A 25020-nucleotide genomic window follows, 5' to 3' on the forward strand; every position below is an offset into this window, starting at 1 on the left:
TTGATTGTTTTATTATCTTTATCCTGCATTGCGGGAAAGCGGATTTGAGCGCTATGCATCGGTGTACGCCTTCCGACGTACACCTGACCCACGCTGCAGCCGACTGCAATGTTTGTTTCCGGTTGTCTACTCTACTTATGACTTAAATTTGGTACTACCCATTAGGCCTACTCGAAATCGATTACTGGGTAGAGGCAATTATCGTAAAGTTTCTTGCCCAAAGAAACAACAGCAACATGGCTGGAGTCGAACATGCAGGCTCTCGACTGCGAGCCCAACGCACTAACCAGTAAATCGCTACCTCAAGTTGGGACGGAAGAAGTGTACCTAGAGCAAAACAATAACAAAGTGATCATAGAAAGAAGTCAGCCTATGAAGGAAACACTTTTAGATAAAGATGAAATCTATTACTCTCATAACGATGTGGCTACTTGGCCAGAAATATTAAATCATAACATATGAGTTGATATGATCAAATTAGGGCCCAAAAGGTTTCAGAATAAAGAAGGAACATTCAAGCCAGCGATTAGAGTAATTAAAAAGGAAACAACGAGAAAGAATCCTTTGCTTTCTGAATAAGAAGTGGTTTTATGTTAAAGTTTCAATAAAATTAAACGAACACTGCTTTAATTCTTCTGTTGTGTGGAATTTTAATCATCTTTTACGAAGGTGTTAATGGGGGCGGCATTTCGTGGAAAAATCCAAGGGCGGTATATTGCGTTGCTACGCCACTGTCTGTAGCTATATGTTTTTTATAACTCTTTATTCCTTTTCATCTTAATTTTTCTGAAGGTGTTGCAACGTCAAAAAATTTCGTAACTTGATAACTTATTTCACGTTGAAGTACGTTTTAACGTTCGCGTTTGTCTCTTCTTACTTTTTCTAGACCTTTGTTACGTTGACAATTGACATATATAAATTATTGTTTCCGCTGTGATGCAGTAGTCAGAAAACAACTGAACCGAACAAAACATGATTTTTGGTGGGCATCAATTTGTTGGCCTATCCTATCAGAATCCTATCAATATGGTTCATAAAATCTATTTGATCTGTCTTTGTGTACGTTTATGCTATCCATTCAACCATTTTACGAAACGAAATTAGCAAAACGTAATTCAATCTCAATAAAAACATAAAGTTGTGTAATAGAAACCGATGCGTTCAAGATGATTTAATTATTGAACGAGATGGCAATCGTGGATATGCTCGAATGCTCCTGGGACCCATCAACACTTCGTACAATAGTTTCGATGTTCATAGATTTTAGAAACAAGAAATGCACGAGCATCGGAAACTCGTCACGTTCTGCCAACAGATTAAAACTCTCAAAGCAACTCGGGAGGGAAAAGTATCTCTCCACGCTTCAGAAAATGATCAACCTAAGCTTTCTCAATAACGAAACATCAGTACACAAAACGTTATTTAATTATTGTGGATATTATTAGTAGAAAATATTCACAACAATGTACACGATATAAATCTTATTAAACATAATGCTTACATCCAATCCCCCAGGAAAAACACATCGTGCTCGTACACGTGTCATATAATGTCAAAAAACAACGATTAGAAAAAAAGAATATAAAGGAGTCCAGGCAACAAACCGACAATTTAATTAAATGCAACCCGGGTGGGGGGGATTGGAACAGCTTATAACTTTTTCTTTAGGGTGAACAAAAAGTCCAAGGACTTTTTGTTTTTTGATTAAACATATTGAATGTCACTTATATGCTTTTTAATATGCTAAGTATCTTGCTAAACTCTCTAAAATTTAGGTCTAATTGTAAGATCTATAATGAGCCAAAGAAAAGCCATCATTTTAGCGGGAAAAACCAACTCTGAGACCATTAAGCTCTTAAAAGTTGCCAAATCTACCGTTTACCATGTGAATAAATTTAAGCAAACTTGTACATCTGAAGATTGTCCTTAGAGTGGAAGACCTCGCAATGCTCGAACAAAGAAAATGGTTAGGGGTGGGGAGAAACCCAAACAGATCCATCCGCCAAATGGCCAAAGACATGAATGTGAGCAACACTTCAATGAGAATCATTGTGGGAAAGGATCTTCAGTTGTCTTCTTAGAAGATGAAAAAATAGCAGTTTTTTACATCTCTCCAAAAGCAAAAGAGATTAGAAAGAGCAGAGATTCTTCTCAGAGAACTGAAGGCAGGCATGACAAGAGATCATTTTTTCAAACAAAAACCCTTCACAATTGAAGCTCAGATAATTAATTAATCAGTATGATAGAATTTATGCAAAGTCTTCAGCAGATATTAAAGATTCTGTAAGAACACTTTACCGCCGTCAAAAATCGTGTTCTGTCATGGTGTGGGCCGCCGGAAGTCTCCATTGCATTTCGCGGAACAAGAGGTTAAAATCAATTCAGATCGCTACAGCAACGATATTTTGGTTCCAGTCCTTAAAGAGATGAAGAAACAACAAAGATCAGCCCTTCACATTTCAACAACATAGTGCACCATCCCACACCTCAAGGAAGACTCAGGACTGGTGCTCACCTCACCTTCCAAGATTCTGGAGTAAGAAAATATGGCCTCTCTTTGACTAATTTGAATCCAAAAGACTTTTGTGTGGGATCGTTATTGGCGGCAAAGGCCTGCTCCGTTGCTCAACCAAGTGTTGATGCTTTGAAGCAATCACTCTCGCGGGAATGGGCCAAGATATCCCAGGATGAGCTACGTACGTGCCTTGGTCGAAAACTTGAGACAACAAATTGAGAGAGTTATCTATGTGAAGGGCAGTCACATTGAAAATAAATAAATTTATTCCTAGTATTGTAAGCAGGGCCGTTGAAAATATTTTGGGCCCGGTGGCCGGTACCAACGAGATCCTTGGGCCCCAAATCAAAACATTTATAAGAAAAACGCACTGTACCTGAAGAATACACTGCGGTTTAATCATGTTTTCGGCCCCCTAAAATTACCTCGGGCCTGGGTTCAAAAGTACCCCCAGAATCCCACTGTCAACGTTACTGATTGTAAGCTCTCATTGCGATACCTTTTCAATGAAATTTTATTTATTTTCTATTAATAAATCGTTTATAAGTTGGTCCAAGGACTTTCTCTTCACCCTGTATATTGGTGTAAACTACAGAGAAACATTTTGTATGTATCTGATACGTCAGGACATCTTGATTGTAGTTTACCCAAGGCTTTTATAAAGCAAATGTAACAATGAAAAAAGTACTATTAAAAACTATAGCCTACGTTAGTATTTCGTGCTCAAAACATTTCAAAGTGCCATCTATTGTTCAATTTTAGAATTTACAACACGCACACTGCATTATTTGCAGCAAGATAAAACAATCGGTGCTTGGTTTAAGGCCCGGTTACGCAATGTTATTCAAAGCTAAGGATGTTGACGTCTCAACAGAGTATACAAACCCAGCTAGCAAAATCAGTTTTTTACATTGATTCCACGTGTGAAGACATAAAAAAGAGTGATATATATGAAAAGGGAAGGGTTTTTTCTAGCTGGGAACACTAAAAAGATATGAAATATTGCACAGTGAAATGAGCGCAATGGCGCCATGAGACTTTAACTCTTACCTTGATATAACATTACAAAAAGTAGAAACCACGTCAGAGACTGTAAATGATCCACCAAAACATAGCACCAATACTGGGTAAAGATATACTGTACTAATTCACAAAATTCATTCGGCAATTCTAGGGGTCCACGTCTTTTAGGTGCCTGCCAAATAGGTGCGCGCACTATGGCGTCCGGTCATTTACAGTAGGTGTTATTAGTGTGTCAAATTACACTCATAATCATTTATCAGAATTGCTTGATAATGCAACAATTTTCCCTGCTGTGTTACAAAGTAAATTTCAGTTTAAAACATATCAGTGTGCAGTGCCTGACCATGCAAGTACAGCCAAGAACCCACTTAGCAGCTCTTTTGTTTGAACAGGTACACAAGGTGTGAAAATTAAGATTTTTATTCAGCAATAAATAAAATACGGAAAATGCGCAATTAAACACTCCAAACAATAAAATAAGTAAAAAAAAACACAACAATGGTTATAATTAGCAAATGGGCGTTTTTTTTAATTCGTTTTCGTTTCGAAAAGCAATTCGAATGGCCCGCCACTGAGAAATTCCTGCGTACGCCACTGTCCGCGTGTTACCATCAAGCACCTAATGAAACAAACTTTACTGGGAATAGCACCTAAATGACCGGCGCCACACCTACATATCCTGACGCAACAGTGTGCACACCTGCTTGGCAGGCACCTAACTGTCTGCACTTAAAAGACGTGCTTCGAATTCTAGGCCCACATGGAAAATAGCATTTTGATTATTACGTCATATGCACATTATATGACATCACAAGCGAAGTGACCGGTTGCACAAAGAAATCAATAATTCTCCGTCAGAGTGCAAAGTAGGTGAAAGGATGAAACAGGAAATACATTTGATAGCGACCGCAGTCGGCACTGGAAAAGTTGCTGTTTCTTCTTTAATTGCCAAGATGAGCACAAGTATATGAAACACATGACTGGAAAACAAACGGTAAGGCTTTATACAATGATAGATTCCATTATGATTCAAAAACAGTACAAAAAAAAAAAAAAAACTCATCACTTGAAGACGACAAAAGTATTTTTTTTAAAACAAAGCCTATTATTTCATTAAGCGCATGCGCAGATTTACTGTCCCTTTCCTCACGGAGTTCCATAATTCAAAACCTAGTACAGTAATACTGTGAGTGAAGTAATAATTGGCAGGTACAAGATAAACCACCCTCCTCGATCACAACAATCGGTTTTTGCACAAGCAATACAAAAATGTGCCTGACTAAAACGGAAGACAAGATTAGCAAAGTTGATATTTAATTATTCACAGATGTAACACCGTGATGGCAAAACCAAGGCAGGTCGCCTTTCGAACCTGATAACAGTGGCACCTTCCACAAAATCAGCTCCTTTATGTTTTTTATCGAATAATAATCACTTCCATCGACACATTTTGTTGCAGATCTAAACATGGCTGGACTGCTGTCTCTTGGTCGTGCGGTTGTGACGATATGAACGATATTGCCTCCCTCGTAATCGTCCTCCTTCTTCGGGTCGAGGCTTTCCCACAACTGCCGATCCCTGTCTGCGCAAACCTCTGGCGAAGGGTCTCGAAGAAGACCCAAATCCTCCATCATCATCACTTTCTTCATCGCCTTTGTGATCTTTCAGATTTTTTCTCTCCCGTGCTGCAGCGGCGGCAATCTTCGTGCTTGTTAAAAGAAGACCATTTGAGTCAACGCATGTACAGATATGGTATGTAACTTACTGCACATTGCATGCATGTCACAGCAAGATGAAATCAATACTTGAATAATAAACAGCTTGGAGTCGTTCTTAAAAGGAACTCATTCGGTTATGGCTAAACATAAGACGAACAGACGTGTTTTGATCGCCGATTAGATCTCCACATCGTTAGTCACGCAGCGGATAGACTTTCATTGTATTACCCTACCCTACACACCGACAAAATTAAAATGCGGTTACTTTTTTACCACCCTTCTTTTATCATCTTAATTCATTGCAACCCCAGTAGAGGTTAGCGGTAGCTTTTAACATCCGGCTTAGCCAGGTGTCGAACCACGATCGTGTAGTTGGAAGTGAATTGGTCACTTCGGAGCTGTTTTTTTTTTTGGTCATTTATCGGTCATTGACCGATTTTTTTAGCAAAATGTCCGAAAAAAAGATATAGTTAATTCGGTCAAAATGTCCGAAAAAAACAACGATTCTCGGCGAAAATTGATGTTGTAGCTAGTCAGGAAGTGCAAATTTTGGGTTGTATCAGCTACTTGAAAGGAAATATTTTCATCAGAAAAAATGACCGAAATAAATAAAAAATGACCGAATTTTTTTAAATCATTTCGGACAAATAATCGAAAAGCATCAGCGATAAAAAAAAAACCAGCTTCGGAGTCACTACTTCGCTATCTCAATACTTCGTGAACAATGAGATTTCAAAACAAGACTTAAACCACCGCATATTGCAACCAACCTGTTGTTGTTGATGTTGATCTGGAGAGCAGCTGCTGGGTCCACGGGTGGCTGAAAAGGTTCGGGGGGCGAGTCTGTATCGGGTTTTGAGCGGGGTGCCGAAAATGTCTTCACTCTAGCGACGGAATGCATGTTCAGCTGATGCTGTGAGTTGAACTGCAAAGAACAAGAAATTCAACGGTGCTTTGAAAAATGTTGATGAAAACCGAAGCTATTTCTTGATAACTGGTCGGTGATGTGAACAATTGATCTGACTAACAACTTGTTCGCGTCATAATCAGATAGAAATCGATATGAATAAACTTAAGCAGTTATACTGCACTTCACTGCGGTTTTAACAATTTCATTATCCAGAATTTGAAAGAAATCTCATAGATCTTGTCTGATTAGTAGTGATTCACCTAAATCTGTTTTTTACAACGAGACACTCTGAAATCTGCAACCAATGTGTAACTATTATGGTTTGTAATCACACATTATGATTCATCACCCTTAATCCATTCCATGCATTACTAAAATCGATAAAATATTAAATGCAACATGATGCTACACCACAATTACTTCTGTCATCACGTGATACCGCTGTCATCCACACACTGAATACTTGTGATGAAATGATGCAGTTTGACTTCGAATGAAAATTAACTAGGTAGATGTCTACTTACCTCAACCACCTTCTTAAACTGGGGAAGGTTGTATGCCCAGTGGTCGGACATGACAGAGGTGATAGACGCCCCACCACAAGATAACGCGGCAGAGGAGGAACGGCGTTGATAGAAGAGAATGTACACGGCCTGGGATGACAAGGTATCTTCGTTGATACACTCGGTGTTGCTGTCGTCAAACAGGTACCTGCGCCATGAATAAATTTCTTTGAATAAAAAACACAATAAAAAGGCAGCAAACCTTGTTTGTTTTCTGTGGAATTAACGTAAAAAAAAGATCACGAAAAACTGAACTCAGTTTGAAAGATTAAATTTGATAACAAGAGCGTAGCTGCAGATATCATGGCAATTCCAGATTATACGATTTTTTCAAATGGATTTTCTCACTGATTATATTTCAAGAAGCATTGTCATTTCATGGTCATGTCGGAGATATAAATGAAGCTTCTTTAACAATATTATCGTCCATAGCAATTTTTTCACCTTATGAGAAGAAACCTAGAAAATTATCACATTAAATTTGGCGAAAGAAAACAGTTGTGAAGGCCACGGTTTGCACAAGTATGGCGCATGAAGAAGATAGGTTACTGCGTAAACATTTTTAACTCGATTTTTAACGTTGAAAATTTATCTTTTAATGAAATTAGAATAACGATCCTGACATGTATCAGCCACTCACCACTTCCCGTCTAGCGGGTTGCTGCAACATGCTGTGTAGTGACCAGAATTCAGGTTACCATAGTGATTGCACACAGCGTAGAGATCATACAAACAGTCGTCAGGGTTTTGGCTATATTTGCTAAAGGTCCCTGGCTGTGCCCACCTTTTCCCACTCGTTGGGCTAAGAGGAGATTGCGGGGCACCACTGCAAAAGTATGTGTTTAAGCGAAACTTAAATATTACACATTTGTAATCAAGTTCAATAAGACCTACAACTTATACTACAAGCCTACATGGCATGGCATATACCGCTCAAGACAACTTTCATTCTGAAGCATGAAATACAGTGCTTCAAACTTGTGAGCTTTGCTGAAGTACTATTTTATCAAATCACCTTTTCACATCCTTCACTGCAGACCAACACTCCGCCTTCCAATTATTAGCCTATGTCAATTTCAACAAGAACTGTAAAAACGTTTAACCTCCACAGAATGAGCCCACAGCATGAAACGTTGGGTGCATCCTACTCACACAGTCAGAAAAAAATCCATTTTTGGTGGGCAGCACTACCAATCAAGTAGAACCGGATGGAACCCTTGGAGGCCTTTTTAATAATTTTCAAAACTACGTGAAGGCAATGTGCTGTATTTATAATGTGCTGTATTTTTTTTCACAAATTCATTGGAAATCTTAGGCACGTCACCTAAGCAAGATACAAAAAATCATATTGATGAGTCTCCTACAAGTCAGCATCTGTTAACTGAGCAAATGGCAGTTGAGCTGGAGCAAGTGACAACTGAGCTAGCAACACTTCAGTAAGTAGCTGAAACTGACAAAATAATGAAACAGAGCAAGTACCGTAACAACTGAGCAAGCCGAAGCTTGGCATGTCACATTGTCACAAGTTAGCAAAATCAGTTTAACAAGCGATGACTGAGCAAGTCCGAACTGAGCAAGTAAATCTGATTTTCTAACTTGGCAGTAGCTAAAACAAATGTAATTCATAAGTTGTCGCATGCCGAGTAGTTCTGACGACCGTTAAAACTGACAACAATATACTGTAGCATTTCTTTCAATTTCACAAGATATCTCACTACAAAACAAACCTTAACGACATCAACCTATTTCAAGTTCTCTGGAGCTTCTTATTGTTGAACCGATTACTAACGAATCTCACCTGTAAATGTGTTTGGACATGTTTAGACCAGTCGTAGGAACCTCGACCCTTGTGCTCAGTTTCGTTCGTCGTCCATTTGACACGCGAAAGCGCTTGAGATGAACAATAAAAATATCAGGAAGAGTATAAAGACTTAATTTCTTTTTGGTGCCATACTGCTGTTTGTCACAGTGTGGACACAGCCAAGTGTCATCTGCTCCCAGCTCTTCTTCTTGCGTATGAAGATCAAAGCATTCTTCGAGCGTGCACGTCACCGGTTGCTGATGAAGAAGCTTCTGCAATCGCACACTCTCTTGAACCTCGACCTAAAGTTGATATAAAACAATTAGCAACTTTGTCTCTACTGCTTAATGTTCCTTATTGTAAAAGACGAAAAATCAACGGGAGACAAACGTTTATAAGTTGTCAAATGCTTTAAAACAAATCCAAAGTAAAGTGACAGAATTAATTAGACAAATCAGTGAATAAGAAGGATGTGGTCTGGATAGGTCATATTGATCAAAGCAAAAAAAATAGACTATTCGGTCTATACCAACATGAGGATGACATTGGAAATGATAATAGCATATTTAATTTAGGATTGAATGATCATTTATTGGTAATCGTAATCGTGTGTGGTGCAGTTGTGTGTAGAAAGTAGTTGCAATGCCGAAAAGCTTGAACCATTGCATTCCGTCACAAAACGGCGATCATAATTTGTCTGACCTTCTCTTCAGGAAACTTTTCAAATATTCCAGCTTTCGTGTCTGTATCCCACTCAGCAACCAACTTAATGTGCATTGGGCCGCCTGCTGGGCTGTTTTCCAAGGCTTGGTCAACCGTGGGTAACCGGAGTGGCTGTTGGACTTCTTGAGAAAGGTACGATTTATTGGGCAAGCCGTCAATAACCTAAATTAATACATAACAAAAAGTGCTATGCAAATTATGTCTTTTATTACGAGTATTATTAAAAATATATAGCACTTATATAACCACGGAAAATATGTCAAGACTCGTACAAAAATGCCTTGTTTCTCGGGGTTAACAAAGCATCACCAGCGCATATCAGTGATTGGGTGGTGATTCCAATTATATTTTAATCCAAGGCTCAAATCTGGAGTATTTACAAAGTCTCCACCAAAACTCCATTGCAAAACCACGACCCCAGCTGCTATATTTTCGGAATGGCCCGTTTCGGCGAGTCCGATTCGGCGAGTTCCCTATTCGGCGAGAGCCTTTTTCGGCGAGTGCCCTATTCGGCGAGTTTTTGAAATTTTTAAAAGGAAATTATCGGGTACCGTAGCCTAATTACAATTGCCGTTTTTACATCGTTTTAACGTCGCTAAACGTTGAAATCGTGCAGAAAGGAATAAAAAGAAAATGTTTGAACTATTAAATTAAAATTCGTCATGTCAGTTCAGTTATTTTTATTTTTGACCATCATATCAAAAACAATACACGTCAACATAGCAAAGGTAGAAGCGACAAAACGCGAACGTTAAAACGTGCTTGAATTCGTCATGTCAGTTCAGTTATTTTTATTTTTGACCATCATATCAAAAACAATACACGTCAACATAGCAAAGGTAGAAGCGACAAAACGCGAACGTTAAAACGTGCTTGAATTCGTCATGTCAGTTCAGTTGTTTTTATTTCTGATCATGATATCAAAAACAATTCACGTCAACATAGCAAAGGTGTAGAAAAAGGTAGAAGCGACAAAACGCGAACGTTAAAACGTGCTTGTGACCGAAGTAAGTTATTGAGTTGAAAGAAATTTGGCAAGGTTGCATCACCTTCAGAAAAATTTAAGATATAAAGGAAAAATAAAACAAAGAAAATGTTAGAAAAAAAATAATGTTTATGTCTATAAGTTAGTACTTTTGAATAGTTAAAATCATAGGCGCCTAACTATTTTTTTGGCCGTGGGGGCGAAAGCGTGTTTCATCAGCAGCAACGTAAATTCAGCGAAATGTCACGCAGATGGATGACGTAATTATGTCGTCACGCTAGGATTGCTTTTATTGCCACACTCGGAGTTATCGCTACGTTCGACCTGCCGTTAATTATTATAAACAAAGCTCGACCAAAACACATGCTATGCGTCTGCGTTGGCTAGCGGTTGATGGACTGCGACTCTTTAAGCTAAGCACAACATAAAGTTTAGCAACGAACTAGATTTATTAGCATGAAACAAGAGACGAAAAGGTTTACTAAAAGGTATATAGTCAAGTGGGGTAATTATCGGACATTTGGTGAAAACGTTGTAATATTTTGTACAAGGACTGAAGCTATTTATATGTAAAGTATCTTGATTGCAAGGGTTGGCCTTCAGCTTTACATTACAAATTAAACTGATTCTCTACCATGTGTATTTTAGCAGAAATTACAATTTTTTTTTGTCCGATAATTACCCCATCAAATGAGGGAATTATTGGACAGGGTAGGGGTAATTGCTGGACACTGTCCAGTATTTACCCCTTATGTAAGAAAGTACTACGAAGTTATTATTATTTGAATTCCTTGACCTTTCTGAAGTGAAATCAGATGTGATGTAGTTTTATGTTTTGTTTATCTATTACAATAAATAAAATTTTGTTTAAAATATAAGAATAACGTTGTATTTACTACGCATGGTGCGATATCAAGGTACAGTGCGGTTAAACGAAAGAAACATGTCACTGGCATGACTTCAAACAATAGCTGGAATGCATGTAAATACTGTACGGTACGGTAACAAAAACTAACAAAAAATTGATATTATCAACATAACGTTGCATCTAAACACAGGTAGGCTACCGTACCTACGGCAAAATAAAAAGAACAAAACGGAATGCATTCACATACGATAATAACTGGAATTTAAAGAACTAGTGTCCCTTCTGTTAAAGAACTATGTTCGAAAAGTTTAGCAATCTGGCATTTCAGGAAAGACATTGAAATACTCTGCCTTTCTGTCTAGTTTAATCACCCTTTGAAAGGTTTGTTGGACTTTCGGATAATCTTCTATTTCCCATTTTTGTCCTTTGATTGCTGTAACAATCAACGGACCTGCAATAATATTAAAGCCAAAAAAATTGTCTATATCTCTTGGAAGGTGTGCTGGAATCTCTTCTAAGGTTGTTGTCAGGCCAATTCCTGGCTTGAAGCAATCAAGTTGAAGGAACTTGGTTGGGCCTGAAGCATCATACAGAAATCGACGAAGAACTTTTCCAATAAACAAGTTGCCCTTTTTTCCCTTGTCATCATAAAAAATACCGGCAAAATATTTTCCTTTGAGGTCTTCTTCAGCAACGGGTAAATTTATATCCTGCCATACACTCCGCAAATACATGTAGCATTGTCTTTCACTTGAGGGTGGAAACATTGCTATTTCTGACCTTTCTAGTTCATCTGAACTGCTGGTACTGTACCTCTCTTCTGTTTCATCTTCTCCTTCGCTTTCTAAAATAACATTGGTCTCATCTTCACTGCTACTTGAAACCACCCTTTTCTTTCGCTTTTTGGTTTTAGAAACAGTGGTTTCTTTCTGTTTTGTCGCCAACATCACTTTTTCAAACTGCTCATCAGAAGTTACTATTGATCCATGTGGATTAACTTTCCTTCGTTTACCTGTTTTAGGAGTGGACATAGATTGTGTTTGCAGCCTTTTCAAAAACAGCTCTTTAAAATTGGTTGTTGAAGCTGTCTCCAGCTGATGCTTATTCATACTTGAGCTTGCAGATGCTGAAGGGGACTCATCAACCAATCTAATAAAATTATCTGGCTCATCATTAGGAATGAAATACGAAACAACTTTTCCTGGTTTTCCTTGGTACCTGTAATTTTGAATGGAAGTTGATGAAGTAGACAAGTGATCTTCCACATTAGTAACTGTTGTTGAGGAGCACATTTCATCCAACTGATCGGCAGTAAGTGGTGGCTTTCCATTGTCTAGCCATGTATCGTACCTGTTTTTGAGGTTTTTGTCAAATCTGTGAACTGGATACACATCACGATTCAATGGAGCAATTCCACATTTTCGGAATCCACTTCTAATGTTTTCTTCTGAAAAAGATTTCTCCCATACATCATTACTGGCCAACAATGTGGAAAACTCTGACTTGCTCAACCGGCTTCTTGTTGTGCTCAACCGCTTAAAAAGTTCTTGGCTCCAATGCTCTTTTACTGACTTGAACACAGCTACATCTAATGGCTGCAACAGATCGGTTGTGTGAGCAGGTAACTTGATAATAGACTCATTCCATTATAATTTAACAAGGGCTGTACTGCATACCGTTAGAATTGTCCAATATTTACATATGTTGTTCTCTTTTCAATTCTGAGTAAAACAAAAAAAAAATTTTTGAAAAAGGTTCAGCGATTCAAAAGATACTGCGATTTGAAATTTCCTTGTCACTTGGTGGCGCCACATGCAAAAAATCTTTAAAAATCAATATTTTGGGCTTCGGTGATCATAGAGAGTCGCTGAAAGTGTCTAATTTACCATTTTTGGGGTCAAGGAATATAAAAAAGTAAACTGTTTTGCTCTAAAGCAAATGGAAAAAAAGTTATGGAGCAATAAAATATTTTTGGGCGGCGGACTTGAAAATCAAAAAAAGCCATGCGGCATTCCGCTTTTTCAAAAAAAAATTTTTGGAAAATGTAGCTTAAAGGTATCTGGTTGATATAAAAATGGATTTTCAAATTATAATTTAATGCCTCATGAACAATATATATAACCTCTATAATGGTTATTTTTGCTATCGATTATATGGATAATGATCAATGTAGAACATTGGTTAATGATGTGCGTATTGTGCATGGTGCTGGCAAAGGAATGTGATATAACCAATTCCGTAGCCACATCAATCAAGGAAAATATGGGTCCCCCCCACCCAAAAAAGTGAGTATTATCTGTTTAAAACAGGGGTTTCATGGTTACCAACCACTCATTGTCGCCCAATTAAGGTACTCTTGAGAGGCTGAGGAAAATTGTTGCGATGTTGAGAAACAACTTGCAGAAGATACTGTAGTTGTTCCTTGTCCTAAAGTTGTTAAATTCCCAGGAAAGGTTGTTCCTCCCTGCATGATTGTTTGTTACAGCTAATGACTTACAAAAATTTCGAAAGGATAACAAAACATCACATATCACATCATTGAAAGACTAATCAAAAAAGAATTATTATAGTTAGGTGCCTTAGTCACCCCAGTTGACTGTACATTATTGAAATGAATTACAGTGAATGATTGGCATGTGATATGAAATGAGAAAATGCATTTTGGATCTTTGTCTTGTCTTCCGGAAAAATTGTGTATTTAAGGGCAGATCGCCGTGCGGTATTTGTTGCTTTTTTCAGTCGAGGTTGTTGGATCTCACAAAGAATGTGTTGAATGGAAACCCAGCATTCGTCCTCTCTTGGTGGCCATACAAACAAATCTTCTGTAGTATCACCATCACATTGATGAAGAAAATTTACAAGTGCATCTTCTGAAGCAGTATTAATTTCGGTTATTATTCCAATCCACCACTGGTCATCATAAAAGCAAGAAACATATTTGGCAACCTTTAGATTACTTACAGATTTGCTCAGCTCATGATCTGAGAAGAAGGTGTGTATACCAGCATAAAGCTCGTCCTCAGATGTTCGCTTGAACATAACTTTTCCAACCGATACTGGTGTAAAATGGTGAAACGAACGAGTTCCAGGCACTGTACAACCAGATTCATACCGTTTTTCAAGAAAAGCTCTGATGTTGCTGAGATACTCTGGATCCAACAAAAAAAATTCAATTCCTTTGATCCTGTGTTTACAGAAATCAAAAACTTTCTCTATTGTGAGAAGCTCTGTTCCCAAAGGCTGCATCAAGCTTGTTCGCATAAGCGTTCGCTTCACAGTTCCACCAATACCATCGCATGGTGATTTGCCATGGCTAGTGGCAAAAAACACCCATGAAGCGTCATACCCAAAATCCTGTGTGTGAAAAGTCAAATTTAGAAAATTCTTGAAGTTTTTATATTGACCGCTGCAGCCATCAGAAAAGTACTCAATTTTGGAAATTGACGGAAAATGAATTTTGAGATAATCCATTAACTTACCCTGCAGTGCATACACAAACCCGGTGTCATGAGTTAAATCAGCAGACAAGAAACAGAATGAAAATGATTGGACTGTGTCATCAACAACAACATACAAAACGACTGGGTGAAGACTGCATTGCTCCTTGTTCCAGTGGTAGCTCTGTATCTCATCCTGAATAATGTATGAATAGTTCTCGGCAAAATCCCCAAGAATTATTGCCGTGTCCGGTGAAAGGTTTGCTTTAAGTTGCTTCAGATAACGGGCTTGACACTTTGAAATATAAGAATGAGAGGTCAGGTTATCCATCTTTGCTGAAGCAAATTCAATGAAATCAGACAAACACATTGTTAAAGTATTGAGTTCTGATCGGTCTGTTGACTGCCATTGCTTGAAATAAATGTCTTCAGAATCTCTTCCATTGAAGTGCTCGTTTAGTTTTGATGTTAGTCCTTCCTTTCCTGGGCAGTTCGAACAACGATGAACCATACACATCCTATCTTCTACATTACACACAATTTCGGCCATCATTTCTTTGTATTCTAAACCACAGGCAGAAGCAACCAGTTTGGCATTCTGATGAATAGCACAAACACACACCGAATGACTCCCAGAAGATCCCATCTTAACACACCATTTTGGACGGAATTCACAAAACTTCGATAAACCGATTTTGCTTTCAGGAAATTGTGATTTAAAGGCAAAGTACAGTTCCTTCAAATTGCAGAGAAGAAGTCGCTTTTGCCTGTGGATTTTATTCCCCAAACTGACATAGTCACCGGACCCTGGCATCAACCGAGAAAACTCGTCATCTTCATAAAATGCTAGGACCTGGTCTTTGACTGTATCACTAATACCCTGTCTAGCAGATCGCACAGGTTTTGATAGTAGGCTGTGATCAGATTTCAGCTTCAAAGCCTGACGTACTGTGCTTATATGACAATCAAAAAATTTTGCTGTTTCATGCATAGACCATGATGACGGTTTTAGTGTCAAGATTTGCACCTTATCTCCATGAATAGTTGTTTCCTGGAATTTTTCCTTCAATTCAAACATCAACTTATTGAGATCATCATATGATGTCTTCCACTCTTTGTTGGAACACGTTGGTTGTTGTTCTATAAGATCTATAGCAATGTCCCCGGCACTAGAAAATGACTTTGCTAACTCATTTGTAATTTGGTTCAGTTTTCGTTTTATGGCAGTGGGTTTGTGTCTCTTTGGCATGCTGTGCAACTTCAAAGGAGAATATCCAATTGCCTGTAATGAGCTGTTTAATTTTTCTTTCTCACTTTCCCCTTTCTCTTTATTCTTCCATTCTCTAATTTCCTCGTCATTGTCACTCCCTGATGTAGATGTAGCCATTTGCCCCTTCTCGGATTCTCCTCTCTCAACTTCACTTGTTTCATTCATCTCAGATTTCATCTGCTTTAGACATGCATGGCATACTTTGAAACCTAGTATTATTGCTTCATATTTCATTCTTAATTTCCTTGCAAGATCCAAATTAATTATGTGTGTTCCTTTGGGGGCTTTCATCATTTTACTTGCATGAACTCCAAGTACATCGCAACATAGTTTAGATGCAGCATGGCTTGTGAATTTTCTAAGGTAGTAAGCTTCATGATGAAGGCATGTGTTTACACCAGCTGTTCCATCTGTGCAATCTATGCCTGATCGCCATAGAAGCAATTCTCTTTCCGATACTGGGAGCTCATCAAGAGGCTTAAGCATTTTTTTCCTGCAGTGGGACAGTGAATGACAATTGTTGATGCTATTTGTGAGTGAGCCAATTGTACATGGCCCAAGTTCCGTATCCAAAACATGTAATGATACCATTCCACTTTCTTTTTTGTTTTCTTGCAACTTTGTGTGTACTTATGATTAGGTATAATATGTTACCTACTCTCTAAAAATCAAAGATGCAAATTAAGAGTTATTTATTTTAAACATTTCAGAGATTAATACTAATAATGTTTGTTTTTATATACCGGTAGCACTGTATCCATCGCAGAATGCATTGCTCCTCAGCGCTTTAAAAAGCAGACAGTGTCAATGTAGCTGTATAGAGATGCAACTGAGTACATTATTACCCGAATCCATTCCGTTGCTCAGTGTCAAGCAAGAATTAAATTCAGTGCCATTTTTAAAAAGTCTATGGTATGACCCGACAGGGTATCGAACCCATGCCTACCGATTCAGAGGCGGCACATCATTAACCAATTATTCATGAGGCATTAAATTATAATTTGAAAATCCATTTTTATATTAATCAGACACCTTTAAAGTACATTTTACAAAAAAAAATTTTTGCGAAAGCGGAATGCCGCATGGCTTTTTTTGACTTTCAAGTCCGCCGCCCAAAAATATTTTATTGCTCCATAACTTTTTTTCTATTGGGTTCAGAGCAAAACAGTTTACTTTTTTGAATTCCTTGACCCCAAAAATGGTAAATTAGACACTTTCATCGACTCTCTATCATCACCGAAGCCCAAAATATTGATTTTTAAAGATTTTTTGCATGTGGCGCCACCAAGTGACAAGGAAATTTCAAATCGCAGTATCTTTTGAATTGCTGAACCTTTTTCAAAAATTTTTTTTTTGTTTTGCTCAGAATTGAAAAGAGAATAACATATGTAAATGTTGGACAATTCTAACGGTATGCAGTAACAAATGTCAAAAAATTTGCTAAATTAATTTGGAATTAGCCAATAGTGACATTCCATTTTCTTGCATGTTGCAATGTTCCATACCACACATGTGATAGGTGACCATCATAAATGAGTAATCTCGGCTCAGGTATACTGTCGTTTGGATTTTTAAAATTCCTCGTTTGCAATTCAAACTGTTCGAACCATTTAAAAAAGATTTCGCTATCCATCCAACCAGATTTATTAGCGTACATCCATGGATAGTTAGGGGACGTGGAAGAAATTGTTGGCCTCCAGGTTGTTTGCACTTGTAGTCCTTGAAATATAATCATTGGTGGAAGTTTCAAACCACTGGCAGAACAAGCAGCCATAACAGTAGTGTTTTCCCTGCCGCATCCTGGGACAATTTGGAGAGTTGATTGACCTTTTGCTGAAATCACTTTGCATTTTTTAGGTTCATGTGGAAGACCAGTTTCATCAGCATTCCATATCAAATCTGGTCGATCTTTTAAGCCTAATGTATCAATGTATTTTTCAAGAATATCAAAATAGTGATATATGACAAAAGGGTTTTTTGTTGCATTGTAACGTGCCATGCTGAGTTTAGTGGCTTCTTTCAAAGAAAGCCCCTGTGTGGAAAGAAACCGGGTCATCCATGCTTCGCCAGGAAAACCGGGATGACCTTTATGTTTCAGCCTATCTTTTGCTGTCTGTATGTCGTTGTGCTCTACATAACTGCCAACAATTTTTCGAATGTCTTTCAATGTTGGAGCAAAACCTAGGCTTGCCAGATCTGTTATACACTCTTTAAGTTCTTTCAATTGTGCCTCAGTAAATACTGGTTTGGAACCCTGTCCTGCAACTTTTCTGTTGTGTTTTTTCAAGGAACAATGGAATTCAATTGTAGATTTGGGAATGTTAAAATGCTTTGCTAATTTTCTAAAGCTAGTTCCAGCATGTTGATGTTCAGCTACAGCATTTTCAAGCTGTACTTTACTCCACTCCTTCCTTGGTCTTGGTTTGTATGTTCTAGGCATTGTTAAAAAGCTAGCTACTAAAAATACACTAATCAAAATAAGTCTGCAAAGACAATATTTCGTGAGCTATCATTTAGTGTTTTTGGTGAAATTACAACCTTTAAGTGTCCAATAATTACCTCAAAACGGAGAAATTGTTATGGGGTAAATATTGGACACATTTTGTGGAAAAGTGGATACAGCTGCTGCTCACACTCTGGCATTTTTGGAAGGTTCCATGCTTTTCTAGTTAGTGTTGCCAGTTTGAAAATTCAAATACCTAATAATGTTGCCTATTTAAAAAATTACTTTTTTCACTTAGTTTCAAACGTTCGAAATTATGTATCTATTTCATTTCTGTATTAATTTTGAATTATGCAATTCAATGTTATTAAGTTGTTATCGATTGTCTGTCTATAGTTTCAAATTAATCCAAAATTTGACACCATGCATTCCAAGTCTTGCCAAAAAAATGTGAAGTCAAATAAAACAAGAGTTGCAACTGATTCATTTAGTTCAAAGCTTTATCTAAATAGATGTCTAAATTGCAAGGTCACATTGCACATAGGAAAAAAGTAAGCAGGGTGTCCACTAATTACCCCGTCATTTTAAATGTCCAGTAATTACCCCACTTGACTATACTGTAAATGGAATGAAAATACTAACTTGATCATATGCTTGAAATATACCTGTTGAAAGCAAAATCATTCATGTTTACATCAATTCAACAGCACGTCACCTTTAATAAATTTAAAAGTTGCTGACATCCGTAAACAGCCCTTGAAAAATAGTTACAGAGAGACGTTTGATTAAGTTTTCGACTTGACACTGCTCCCTTTTCACTACAATATCGCAACTTATGGCTGACCAGCTTTCAAGTTTCAATTCGCTGTAATACGCCCGTTTTTGTGTGGCAGATGAAACAAAAGATGCGCATATTCCCCACCTTTGATCGGGTTTCCATGGCAACGGACGTGTGTGCGCCATGCAGTTTGCGCGAGTCCGTTGTTGTGTTGATTATGCCGCTTGTGCGACTGTGGGGAGTGCGGTTTGTACCGGCCCTTGTTACGTTGGTTAGTGGTAACCTCGGGCCGAGACTTCAAGTTCATTTTCACAGCAACCGATTCACTGCGGCGACAATTCTCTGCAGAGGTTTCGACTTTCGAAAGCGACAGCGAGGCTGTTTGCAAGCGCATTAAGTTAAACGCACGCTGCGTCAACGTAGCAAATTATGTTGTTTTTGGGTGCATTCAACATCTGATGACATTGAATCGACGCAAAATGGTAGATTTTGCTATGTCGCAGGCAGCAAAATCAGTCATTTTTACATTGATTCAACGTCTGCAGACGTTAAATCAACGTAAAAATGACAGATTTTTTTGTCTGGGGTGGGATTGTAGCATCGCTACTCGTTCTAATGATTACATACTGCGAAGCTGTTGCGGTTTGCATTTAAAAATGTTTTCCTGCTGCCGATCGCTAGTTCATCTATTGTTTTATGTATCAATGCCGCATAAAAAGTTGCTCCCACGCGGAAATATGGGCCTGGTCCCCACGGCTTAGGCGCCCATGGTTTAAATGGAACAAATTTTTGCTGGTCGGGATAACTAGGCTACGGTACCCGATAACTTCCTTTCAATCCAAGCTGTAGGCCACACATTTTTTGGTCCAAACTAATCATTTTAACTATTCAAAAGTACTAACTTATAGACATAAACATGATCTATTTTACTTTTGTAACATTTTCTTTGTTTTATTTTCGCTTCATATCTTAAATTTTTCTGAAAGTGTTGCGACCGTGCCAAATTTCTTTCAACTCAATAACTTACTTCGGTCACAAGCACGTTTTAACGTTCGCGTTTTGTCGCTTCTACCTTTTTCTACACCTTTGCTATGTTGACGTGTATTGTTTTTGATATCATGATCAGAAATAAAAACAACTGAACTGACATGACGAATTTTAATTTAATAGTTCAAACATTTTCTTTTTATTCCTTTCTGCACGATTTCAACGTTTAGCGACGTTAAAACGATGTAAAAACGGCAATTATGATTAGGCTACGGTACCCGATAATTTCCTTTCAAAAATTTCAAAAACTCGCCGAATAGGGCACTCGCCGAAAAGGGCTCTCGCCGAATAGGGAACTCGCCGAATCGGACTAGTCGAATCGGACTAGTCGAATCGGACTCGCCGAATCGGACTCGCCGAATAGTAGCAGACCCCTATATTTTAATCTGTATAATATATAAGGTTATTTGATCTCTGCTTAAAGTAGTTTTTCTTGGCAGCCTCAAAATAATGCAAAAACAGTGCATTTACACCATTTACCTCTGTCCATTTGTGTGGTAGGCTATGTCATTAGTGTCAGCTAAGAGTCTAAGACAGATATCTAACGGCTACAAACATAAAATCAGACCACAGTAAAAAAAAAAACTTTTCTAGCTAGGTTGCATTGTTGCCCCCTTTCCAACCATAATACTGCAGTGTACACAACACCAACTATAGGACTACCGGTACTGTACATGACAGCCTAGGTTTTTCTGATTTCAAAAAACAAATATGTTAAGCAGTGCTTCCCAATCTTTTTCAGTTCGCGGCCCACTGCAAGTTTTATTGTGCGACCAACAATGAGACATGACATCTTTATTATGGCATCTTTACTACTGGTGTACATACTGAAATAGCTAATGCGACACAACACATCTAATTGTTACATATTTGTTACGTTGTGGCATAATTGTTACGTAATGATAATGCAATAATTTCCCGATCTAATAGAAAACAGGGTGCACAATTCATGAAAATGGAAAGTCAACAAAAAAGCGATGATAAGAGTAGCGATGGCGAATGTGCAGTGCTGTTCAAGACCAAACTGCGGCTTGTGAGATCCATAGTAATATCGATATTTTTAAAAAAAATTTAACATTCAGTAACATTTAGAAATGCTTCACGACCCACGTGAAATAGCTTCACAACCCACCAATGGGTCGCATAGCAATTAAATTGTCATGAAATAAAGCACTGAAATACTCTTTTCAAATAAATATTCCAAAAACTTAAGCATAAAACACTCAGCCTCACCTGCAATCGGAATAAAGTTCCCATGCGCTCATGCTTGACTCCATTCTTCAAATGACTACTCATTTGACTCAGCACAATGGACTGTAACTCACCCATGAGAACATCCCGAGATGTCCGGAAGACTAACGGCCGACCAAAACGTTTACCTAAAAGTTTAACATAATATTTATATTCAATAACATACGTTTTTCTGGTGTACAGTAAACTAAGCAAACTTTCACAAGGTTTTCCAGATGATAATCTGTGCTTATTCCGATGTTTCGTCAATCAGACACAACTGACTTTTTTTCAGGGGACAATATTAGACGGTGACTACCTGTCTAACATGGACTGTACGACCTAGACGCTATGCACAAGCTTTCAGAACTGAGAATGATTGCAGATTGACATGCACTTGAGTACAATATTTGCTTAAAACCATTTTATTCCATTGTTATTTTTTGTCATGAAAAGCTTTGAGATGAGAAAAAAATTAGCATTTTATCAAACAAAATGTAAACACAATTTAATAGTTTAAACATTAATTAAATGAAATTCTCTATGAGTAAATTCAATTGTTTTCATTGGCAGGTACAGTATTACACTACTACAGTACTTATCAAAATGCTAATATTCAGATTGCAAGATGTAAAAAAACACTCAACACTAAAACATTTAAACACTAAAAACACTAGAAGAAATATTTTAGGCAGATGTATAACCCAAGTACACTTTTATCTGCAATAGAATTCAGCCTTCAGTTCTGAAGGCTTGCGCACTGTGTCCAAGCCATCTATTTTGTGAGCCACAACCTCATTCAATAATATTTATAAAATGATTTAAAGCTTATCACGAAGCAAATGTTCAAAAATGCTATAACATGCAAAAACCAAAATGCTTACCTTGCTCTCTCACCCCTTGCTTGTTTATAAGAATCACTACAATGCTTTCTACATTAGGAAGAGCTCCATTTCCAGGACTGCTTCCTTCTTTGGCTTGCTTCACACTTCCAAAGCCTCGTTTTTTGTGTTTGCTAGAAAAATTTCGTGGCAGAGTGCCAGCAGTCATTTTAGCAATGGGAGGCATTTCAAATGCATACAAAGACATATCAGCAGCAGTGTTGCTGGGACTAGATAGTGGAATATCTGAGACAGATTTCTCATCACCATAGGATTGGTGGAAGCCATCGTGTTGAAGGTCAACGAATGCCAATAAACGAGAATGAATTCCACACTCGCCAGCAACTGCTTGACGCAAGTGGTTTATTTTTCCATCAATTTCAACAGGGACACTAATTTTGATAGTTCTCCCAGCCAAATTCTTCCTACTTGCACTGCTTCGTCTTTTACTTGGTAAATACACAACATTAACATAGATTGGTCGAGTTGTACGTTGCTTCAGCGGCAATGACACACATACATATGGGTCAATTGTGTCACTTTTCTTCTTGCAACTTGGGCATGTCAGACTGGACCGATAATGTCCTTGAAAAACTTTTTGAATAAAACTATTTGGGGACAAATCTGGAACGGTTAACAAACCATTCCCATTCAGTTTTATGTTTTCAGCAATTGACTTTTTTGTTTTCCTGAATGATTGCCTTCGCACAAATGTTTTCTTTTTAGAAGGCTGCATGTTGAGATCTTCATGCATTTTATCCAATAACCATAAAAGAAACTCTTGTGAGTCATGTTGTGTTGTTCCTTTGTATTGAGAAGCAAATTTACCGATAGAATCCTTCAAGGCCTTTGTCATGTCTGATGAATATGATCCCATCCAAAGACTGCGAATGACGATGGCCAACTGCTCAGTTACTTCTCCTTTGGTTCCGTATTTTTTGCTTCGATCTTTACGACAATTTTTTAGATCTTGTTTATATTGTCCCATCACGAAATACTCACCAAGTAAGTCAGTGTTGCTTAAACACTGTGCAATTGAGTTCATAAAACAAGTGTTTCCATGATTAGTGAGACCAACAACACCTGGCATTGCAGGTAAGCTACTCAGATCCACTCCGTTGTTTATAGACTGACCATTAGCCAAGTTGTTTGTATCATGTGTCAAGGAAGGATTATTTTGATTAACCCGTAGCTTATTCACTGAGCTACTTCTGCTTACCCCATTGACTTTACTTCCATTTGCAAAGCCATTCTGATAAGAGTGTGCATCAAATCCAGCTTCTAAAGCATCTTTGTCATTTTCATCATAACCAGTTGCAAGGCCTTGAATATTGTTTGTTTTATTTCGTTTTCCAAAACGTTTCATCATGTGCATTGCAATAAAGTTTCCAAAACTTTTAAATGTAGATTTCCTACCAGTTGGCTTATCTTTGACAGCAAATGCCATTGTTTTGACCAAAAAAAAAACTTAATTACAAAAATTGTATATGGGCATCAACTAAATATAATAAAATGCAATTAGATAAACATATATTTTAAAGTGGAAGAGGGAAAAAATGAAATGAAGAGTCTTCCATTTTGAACTCTCTACTACACTATACATGGCCAAGGTAGCTTAAAAAATTGTAAGCGCAATGATCCAATTCTGTGACGTGCAAAGCGACCTTTTTCGCTCTGTCTGCGCTTGCTACTCACTCTCAAAAAAGTTTACCGCGCTTTCGAAAGTAGGCAGCAAAGTGTTTGCTCTCCAGGCCCACATTTTAAAAAGTATATTGTCCACACAAGCTTAGGGCCTGGAGACACGTCAAGTTTGACAAGATTGTAAAGAAAATTTAATTGTCGTTTTTTTGATACAAAATTATAAAATTGGTTTAAGAATGTGTAAAGTTGCGACCATACGAAGATCACAAATCAGACTAGCTTAAAGCCAGCTGCGGTTTCGTTTTGTGGGTTAATAAGGTTGGATCCTAAGTTAGCCAATTTACCAAATTTTAGAAACCAAATTCAAAGAAAGGAAAAGAATTCCTTTTAGTTTCTCCACCCTCATTCTCGTAATCCCAATCAAGACAAAGGATCAGCTATTCTAGCCTGGCATTTATATTCTTTATATTCCTGTGTTTTCGTTACGTTAATCCCAACCTTACAGAGATACAATGTATTTACATTTGTTTTTATTCGATCATTAACACAAGTTTGCATGAATAAATGACGGTCTGTTCATACTTTGTATTGCGATTTATGCGACTTGAGCGTGAAACAAGTTTGGTACGGTATGCATAGAACGTAGCTTGAACTGACACACGGGTCATTCCATGCCAAATGAGCAAATTTTTTTGAAAAATTACACCACATGTCATAGATTTTATTGAAATTTGGCATACTTGTAGATGTCAAAGAAATATTAAGAATGCAAAAAAAAATTTTGAAAAATTTTAAACATTGGTGGAGTTATGGTCGTTAGAAAAATAACCATTTTTGCCTGTTCTGCTTCAGTGATTTTGTCCAATTTCTTGTCATATTTGTAATTTCTTAACCTACGATCATACAATATGGCTGAAAATTGCTAGACATACATTTTAAGACCCAAGGAATCCAAAAATATAGATTGAAAAGTCGTCAGAGAAATGCTTGATATGATTATAAAGGTTTCAATTTGATACATGCATTTTTCGGAGGCCAAAGTTTAGGGGTCTATAAAAAAAATGGGTATAAAAATTAAGAACTGAAATTCACATATTTTATACTTATACCAATACTCTTTCATGTCAAATAAAAAAATTGAATTAATTTTGATAACTACTATGATAAAAGCTAAATTTTCTGACTTG

General features: G+C 37.6%; 1 protein-coding gene across 1 annotated transcript; it reads right to left on the reverse strand.

Annotated features, from left to right (window-relative positions):
* Window positions 1-1448: 1448 nt before the first annotated feature.
* Window positions 1449-23571, reverse strand: LOC145770268 (ubiquitin carboxyl-terminal hydrolase 31-like). Its single transcript, XM_082581865.1, has 8 exons — window positions 22196-23571; window positions 21315-21460; window positions 9233-9415; window positions 8528-8832; window positions 7370-7555; window positions 6691-6877; window positions 6027-6181; window positions 1449-5246 (listed from the first exon to the last, which is right to left on the reverse strand). Exons 1-8 carry the CDS (start codon window positions 23565-23567, stop codon window positions 5000-5002), a joined length of 2781 nt encoding a protein of 926 aa, XP_082437991.1. The 5' UTR covers window positions 23568-23571; the 3' UTR covers window positions 1449-4999.
* Between the last annotated feature and the right edge of the window lie 1449 nt (window positions 23572-25020).

The sequence above is a fragment of the Aplidium turbinatum genome, chromosome 5 (genome assembly GCF_918807975.1).
Source record: "Aplidium turbinatum chromosome 5, kaAplTurb1.1, whole genome shotgun sequence".
In the NCBI taxonomy this organism is placed as follows: domain Eukaryota; kingdom Metazoa; phylum Chordata; class Ascidiacea; order Aplousobranchia; family Polyclinidae; genus Aplidium; species Aplidium turbinatum.

Excerpts from the sequence above, each read along its gene's own strand:
- LOC145770268 (XM_082581865.1), bottom strand. The coding sequence starts at position 23,567 with ATGCACATGATGAAACGTTTTGGAAAACGAAATAAAACAAACAATATT. Across the intron at positions 6,182-6,690 it reads AGTTTAAGAAGGTGGTTGAG|TTCAACTCACAGCATCAGCT; the intron begins GTAAGTAGACAT and ends TGTTCTTTGCAG. Across the intron at positions 5,247-6,026 it reads ATCAACATCAACAACAACAG|CACGAAGATTGCCGCCGCTG; the intron begins GTTGGTTGCAAT and ends TCTTTTAACAAG.